Source organism: Centruroides vittatus, unplaced genomic scaffold (assembly GCF_030686945.1).
Source record: "Centruroides vittatus isolate TY-2023 unplaced genomic scaffold, ASM3068694v2 contig_963, whole genome shotgun sequence".
Lineage (NCBI taxonomy): Eukaryota > Metazoa > Arthropoda > Arachnida > Scorpiones > Buthidae > Centruroides > Centruroides vittatus.
The window spans coordinates 92761-100277 of record NW_027122639.1 but is presented as its reverse complement, the minus strand read 5'-3'; the positions used below and the strand labels follow the sequence as shown (position 1 = coordinate 100277).

Here is a 7517-nt window from a genome sequence, read left to right as displayed (position 1 = left end):
TATGACATTAGCGTAGCTAGCATGGGTGACACCCGGTGCAGATATCGTGGTGTCACCCCAAGTCGCACCGTAGTGTTACCCTTTTTAACTCTTTTATAAAGCACTATTGAATTGTAATATCTTCGCACTCGAGAAACTTGAACGCTATATCGAATATGCGATGTCGCGATGTATAAGTTTAGATTTAGAAAATAAATCATAACCATACATCAGTACTACCACGAGAAGTGGCCATAGGAGTATTTCTAGATGGTGCTTATTCTGTTATTATAATAATAACATAATAACATAATAACCATACTACAAATACATTCCACAGACAGTATTGGAAAACAACACGCACAAAATGTACTACGACAGAGCCATAATCACAGATAAAACAATTTACCACAACAGACCAGACATCACACTTATTGACAAACACAATACAACACATCACCTCTGGTTGCAAGCTCTTGGCACAAACAGATTATTTACACAGACATAATCAAGTAGCAAATATAATACACCAAGAGCCTGCAAGGAAACACAAATTAGTAGACATCCACGAACCATATTACAAATACATTCCACAAACAGTATTGGAAAACAACACGCACAAAATGTACTACGACAGAGCCATAATCACAGATAAAACAATTTACCACAACAGACCAGACATCACACTCATTGACAAACACAATAAAATCACATACATTATAGACATATCCATTCCAAACACTCACAATATACAAAACGCATGTACTGAAAAAAATTAGCAAGTACACAGAACTCGCCCAGGAAATAAGGCATCTGTGGAGGATGGATAGGGTGCTTATTGTACCTGTTGTTCTCTCCTCTACAGGTGTCATACCACACACACTACACAAAAGCCTGGGCACATTACAATTGAATAGAAACACATACATCACACTACAGAAGGCCACTATATTGAATACATGTCATATTGTGAGAAAATTCCTGAATACAGACACACACACTGATACACTTCTTTAATTTCTGTTTTGGTCCGGCATAGTACACAGCCACCGGTGTTAACCGAGTATATCTCACTTAACCCAACATGATAATAATAAGATATAAAAAATAAATAAATAAATAAAATAACTAATAATGATATAATTACGGAGTACTAAATTCGCTTGTGCCAACGATCGATCTGACATCTACCGGTGTTAGCGCGAACTACATAATGGCGACTACTATGGGTATAATGTATGTCTGTGGACAGTAAGAATTAGAAAGTATTTAACCTACAATGGTAAATAATAAGTATTGCTGTGTATTTGGATGCAAGTCTAAAGGTACATCAAACTCAGTACATATGCACACATTCCCAAAAGATAAATTACTGAGAAAAAAGTGGGAAATAAAACTAAAGTTAGGAAAGCAATCAACGAAATCTATGTACGTTTGCAGTTTGCATTTTGACAAAGACGATTACTATTTGCCAGGTAATAAAAACATTTCTTATAAGTATATTTTAACTGTTATCACATATGGTACTTACGTTTTCATAGGTTTACCATGTGCTCGGCATTATTTAAAACCTAATTCGTATCCGACTAAAAACATACCGATAAGGAAGTTTGATACAACCACCTCAAAACAGATTGCTGAGCAAAGGTCCATTCGTGCCCAAAAAAGACAAGAAATACGGAATAAAGGTTTGTTTCTTAATTTTGTCAGATGCATTTCTTTAATAACGCTATACCAAAACAAGATCTTATAATGATTGAAATCACTAAATTTTTAGGTTTGGAACCGGCAAATAAGAAAACTATCAAGGAAAAATCTACGTATCAATCTAATAATGACACCAACATTTTGGAATTGTCACAGCCCAGTACATCCTGGTCTAAATCATCTATTGACTGCTGTGCATGCACAGATCAACAAATGACATCACAAATAGAGGAGGATGAAGATATGACATCAGTATCACAAGCAGAAAAAGATGCAGCTACAGCACTCTTAAATTTAAGTGAAAAATCCAACATTCAGGAGGAGAGGGATATTTTGATGGAAAAAGGAATTCAAGTGAATACACTTTTAGATTCAACCTTAAAATTTACTGTGTTTGACTTAATAAAATCAGACAATGAATTGAATATTCTCACAGGTTTAAACAGTTTTAAAATGCTTGATACCATCTCTGCCTGTGTTAGTGAGTTGCAGTCCAACAATACTGCTTATAAGCCTACTACAATATCTACTAAAGTCCAAATTGTTCTTGTTATGATGAAGTTAAAACTGGCCTTGCCCTTTGCTTGTGTTTCAGTTTTATTTCAAATTTCCATGACAACATGTAGAAGAATATTTTTCAATATTATTGCTTATCTGAGTCAAGTATTAGGTGCTGCAATTGTGTGGCCTTCCAAAGAAGAGATAATGAAAAACTTACCTTTGTGCTTTCAAAAATACAGCAAAGTTCGTGTGATTTTGGACTGCACTGAAGTTTTGGTTGAAAAACCAAAGTGTATTAGTTGCAGAATATTAACTTATTCCCATTACTATGGTAAGCATACTGTTAAAGTATTAGTTGGAATTGCCCCATCTGGTCTTATCACCTATTTAAGTAAAGCATATGGAGGTAGGGCATCTGACAAAGCCATATTTGAGGAATCAAATTTGTTAAATTTACTGGATCCTTATGCAGATCAAGTAATGACAGATAAAGGTTTTCACATAGAAGATGCTTGTTCTGCTAGAGCTATTGGTTTAGTACGTCCACCGTTTGTAAGAAAGCAAAATCAGTTAAGTAAGCATGATGCACTGGAGACTGCAGAAATAGCAAAGGCCAGGGTACACGTTGAACGTGCTATTCAGAGAATGAAACTATTTGCTGTTTTAAAACAAAAATTAGACTGGACTTTACTGCCACATATTGACAAAATTCTAACCATTATTTGTGGTGTGGTAAATTTATCTAGACCAATATTGGGTGATGACAAATTTTGAAGAGTGGTGTGAGCATTTTCATTTTGACCCTATATAATGAAGCAGTATTAAACAGCAATTTAATACTGTTTTTATAATCTTATAGTTAATAAGGCTTACTCATTTTTGTTTTTCAATTTTTGTATGATAAAGAACTCAAACACTAGTTAGGACAAAATATTTTATTCCAAAACAAAACATAACATGTTTTATAAAATTATTAGTACTTAACTCTCTATAATTATTTTGCATAAATCTGTAAGAAAATATCTTTTTTTGCAAATTATGAATAAAATACTGAATAAAAGAAAATGACTTTGTTTTAATTTGTTTAATTGGGTGCTAATATTGTTATAAGTTAATAAAATTCAAAGTAATGTGTATTTTCTTCTAAAAGTGATTTCTGATGGAAAAAGCAAGATTGTATTTAAGAATTATGACTGCATAGGTAAGGAAAAATAATTTTGGTAAAATCATTTAGTAGCTTTTCTGTCAATTTATAAATAAAACTATAGTCTGCTAAAACTTCAAGGGTTTTAAGGGTTTGGTCTTTACTACTGAATATTACAAAATCACATGAATTTAAATTTAATATAGCCAAACCTAATTGTACCTGTCCATAATACTTGTGATTTTTTTTTAAGCTGTAATTGCCATGCCCATCGTGTACTATATACTTAAGAAATTGCACCATTTCTTCTGCAGATTTTTCTGCACCAATTTTGGGGCACTTTACTTCAAGCAGCTTGATAGGTTTTTCATCGTTAAATACAATCCCATCAGGAGAAAATGCAAAACATGTCAGTAATGGTGAAATTATCAAACCAAACTGTTTGACATCACAACCATAGAGTGTTCCATACAATGTGAGTGCTGTTTTTTCCCACTTTTTACCATACTCTGTATTTTCATTTCCCTTAAATTTGCTTCTAAATATATTTGTTAACTTCTTTTCCCAGTCTGCATTTTTCCTCCTTCCATAAGTATATAGTTCATAGCACACTGATCCTGTCACTCTAATACTTCTTTCTTTCTTCCATAAATCATTATTTTGTTCCATTGTCAAGTGGCAAATGTTTTCTATCTCTCTCTTATTTTTGTATATATTTTCTCTGTAGTACATTGAATCCTGAATAGGCATAAGATGATCACTTATATTAGGCAAATATTTATTACAGTCCATACAGTGTTCAATTACTTTTAATATTGACCAATGTGGTGCAATATTATCAGCTGAACTTTGTACAGCTTTGGCTACTAAGCATTTTCTTCCAATTGAATGCTTTGCTAAAGCAGAATCAGGCAACTCTTGAAAAAATCGTTCTCTGATAGCATCTCTTTGGCTTTCATTTAATGAAAGAATTTCTGTTTCCTTTGTCTGGACATGGCACAAATTTTCAACTTTACAAGCTCCATATCTCCCATCAGACCTGCTTGACATTTTGCTCCAATACTGCTCAAGATCAGTACAACTCAGATCTTCCAAAGTATTACCATACCTGCAAGAGAAAAGTACTTATTTATATCTTCATGCCAATACAACTAACCTATTAGTTAAATATTTGAGTGTTTTACCTGTTTACATGAAGCAGTGTCCCTATTGAATGCTTACAGTATCCTGCTTCTCCTGCTATGCAAGTACACTTTATAGATGTCATCAAATATTTATTGAGTTCTGAACTCCATTTGATATTTAACGTAATTTCGTGAGGTTTCTTTGAAACAATACTAGATAAGCAGAGAGCGAAAACTTCTATTTCGACTGGGCAACCATCGTCGTCATCTGTCTTATATATTTTTTCTTTAATGCCACAGCAAATTATCTGTTTTAGCATTTCCTCTCCTTCTATAAGACATCTTTTTCTATCACCCACATATTCTAAAATGTCACAAAGTGAAATCATTATGGTATTAATCCTAGTTGATTTCGTAGTTGTTTATATCGGACAAGAATGCGGATAAAACGTTTTCACTATAGAGAGAAAAGTTAACACACAAGTGACTCGCATTTGTAATTTCTATGTTGACAGGCACGCTATACCCTTTATGGCAGCCATCTTAGTCGATTCATACGCCACCTATAGTTAGTGGCACAAGCGAATAAATAAATAAATAAATAAAATAAGAAAAAACCAATTATACTGTTTTGTGTTTCTTGTCTTTATATGTATATTACGTTTGGGTGTTGTTGTCTACAACTATACAGGGTGGGCCAACGAAAACGAAACGGCAGAGTGTTCGTGTTCGCCCAAGCAAATCGCTCGGACAGGTCGATTTTATTCTCGAGGGTTCATCTTATACAATAAAGTTTTTGCGAATCTGAATATTAACTAAACAAACATTTTTTTTCGAAAAAATGTTTGTTTAGTTAATACAAAATAAACTAGTTTTTAAGATTTTTTGTTGTCTGTTGTATTCAGAATCGCAAAAACTTTATTGCAAAAGATGTCCCCTCGAAAATAAAATCGACCTGTCCGAGCGATTTGCTTGGACGAACACGAACACTCTGCCGTTTCGTTTTCGTTGGCCCACCCTGTATGTTACTTAAGTCTTAGTTTAGTATCTATTCTTGTATATAAATTTAGATTTAGCCCACTATTTTTATTTTGATTAGTATAATAAGCTATATGTACAGTTCATGGAATGCTCAGAGGCTTGGTGATACTTTTACATTTCTATCTCTTCTCGGTATATTACTTGCTGCTGTCCCACGGACTACCGAATGGGCAGCTTCTCTATGCATTGGCGAGTCATTCTTGAAACCAAATATACACTCTTGTAACTCTCTTAGTGCTCTTTGAGCGGAAAGAGAGTGTCTCCTTAACTGCCAACTTTTACAGAAAAAAGTACTATATGTACTGTACATTAGAGATTGCTGTATGTTGATTTTATGTTTCCTATGCTATCTTGTGTTTACTATGTTTACGTACAAATAATGCTAATGATAAATGAGGTTAGAATAAAAATGCTCGTGTTTCTTTTGTAAATTGCTTATTTTTTCGTTCCATTGAAGTTATGGATTCTATCGAGCATTTTCCTATGGGATGCATGTACTGTATATTTGTACGTGATTTTTTTTACACAGCGCTCTTTGAAACGTATCCTCCTCGCAAAAAGAAGGATAGGTGTAACTTCTCAGCATTAAAAACAGCTGGAAGGCGACGTGACAATCCGGCAAGATTTCCAGTTTTTATAGCCGATGCCGATACTGGCTGGTATTGATACTTTCATACCGATACCGGCATCAATACTTTTGTGTATTGATGTTTACGACACCAAAGTTTCAGTTTCAGTCCTTTACAATTATTTACAATATATACAACAAAAACGCAAAGATATGTCCAGTAGAATGACAAAGTGGTAGATCAGCATAAATTTCGTTCTGGTTGGCGAGACTTTCTCTTTCCTTCCTAATTTCCCCTTTTTTAGTCTATGGAATTTTGTAGATCTGAAAGCTTGCCAATCAAGAGCTTAACCATTAGTTTTTTAAGGTCCGTACTCTGTCAGGATCCTTGAGTGATTTCGTTAATTAAGGCCTAATGAACTCTGGTCTTTCCGGTAAAATCGGTCCAGTCAAGTAGAAGGCTAAATCACTTAGTTTCCAGCTAAGTAGTCTGTTCTGTCTACGTGACATTAGACCTAAACAAATATACAGTAGTTTTATTTTTATCCTAGAATGTAATTAAACTTAAATTATCTTATAATGTAAAATAGTAAAAATATTTTCATTTTGATCCATAAAGCGTGTTGGAATTTCATAAAAAACTTTAGTCCTATAAAAATGATGATAATATACATTAGGCGGGTGCAAGTTACTTTTAGTATTTTGTGCATAGTGACCTACAAAGTATCTAAACGTACCTTTTACTTTAGATGACAGGTATACTTAATTTATCGTAATATAAGTGTTCTCTATAAACCAATGTTTTAAAAAAACCTGTTTTAAAATAATAAAACTGGCAGCTTTGAACTTGTTTTTACTTATAAAAAATATTGAAAGCAATAATGTATTACAAATAATATCCCAATAATAAGCAATAAGATAATATAATGATTACATAAAACGCTTATTTCATTTTTTCAGATAATATCAGAGGAAAGGTTGTTATTATATGTATTAATAACAAAAATTTCCATGTGTTGTAATGAAGCTGGTTTTAAACCAAGTAAAGCGATAAGAAAGAAATCAGTAACATCTTCATTTTTTCCTTTTATCATAAAAATTTTTTTATATGACAAAATAAAAATAAAAATATGCTATTAATCGAAAATTTGTTTTAGCGGGTTGCGTTTGTTTGGTCGAGTACCGAGAGATTTTTTCCAGAATTTGTGTTCGAATACCGAGATACCGCCATATTTCGTTCGTCATTTTACGAATGACTGCTTACCAACAATTTAAAAGAAAGTTTAGTAGCACTAATCTAAAAATGTTTAAATAAACTGTACTAAATACGAAAATTAATCTACAAAAACAAAACCCAGTGGGTTTTAAAGGCTAAAATCTGAAAGCAACGACAATGACACCGGTTGATTAAAAAGCTAGGACAAGGGGGGGAACTGAACTATCTGTTTCCATT

At 33.1% G+C, this 7517-nt stretch overlaps 2 protein-coding genes across 2 annotated transcripts; one reads left to right on the top strand and one right to left on the bottom strand.

Annotated features, from left to right (window-relative positions):
• Positions 1 to 1141: 1141 nt before the first annotated feature.
• LOC136985383 (uncharacterized) lies at positions 1142 to 3252 on the top strand. The gene is made up of 2 exons (XM_067282655.1): positions 1142 to 1667; positions 1757 to 3252. The coding sequence occupies exons 1-2, from the start codon at positions 1259 to 1261 to the stop codon at positions 2959 to 2961; spliced, it is 1614 nt and encodes a 537-aa protein (XP_067138756.1). The 5' UTR covers positions 1142 to 1258; the 3' UTR covers positions 2962 to 3252.
• A 35-nt stretch (positions 3253 to 3287) lies between these two features.
• Positions 3288 to 4921, bottom strand: LOC136985372 (uncharacterized). Its single transcript, XM_067282642.1, has one exon. The coding sequence runs from the start codon at positions 4379 to 4381 to the stop codon at positions 3368 to 3370; it is 1014 nt and encodes a 337-aa protein (XP_067138743.1). The 5' UTR covers positions 4382 to 4921; the 3' UTR covers positions 3288 to 3367.
• Between the last annotated feature and the right edge of the window lie 2596 nt (positions 4922 to 7517).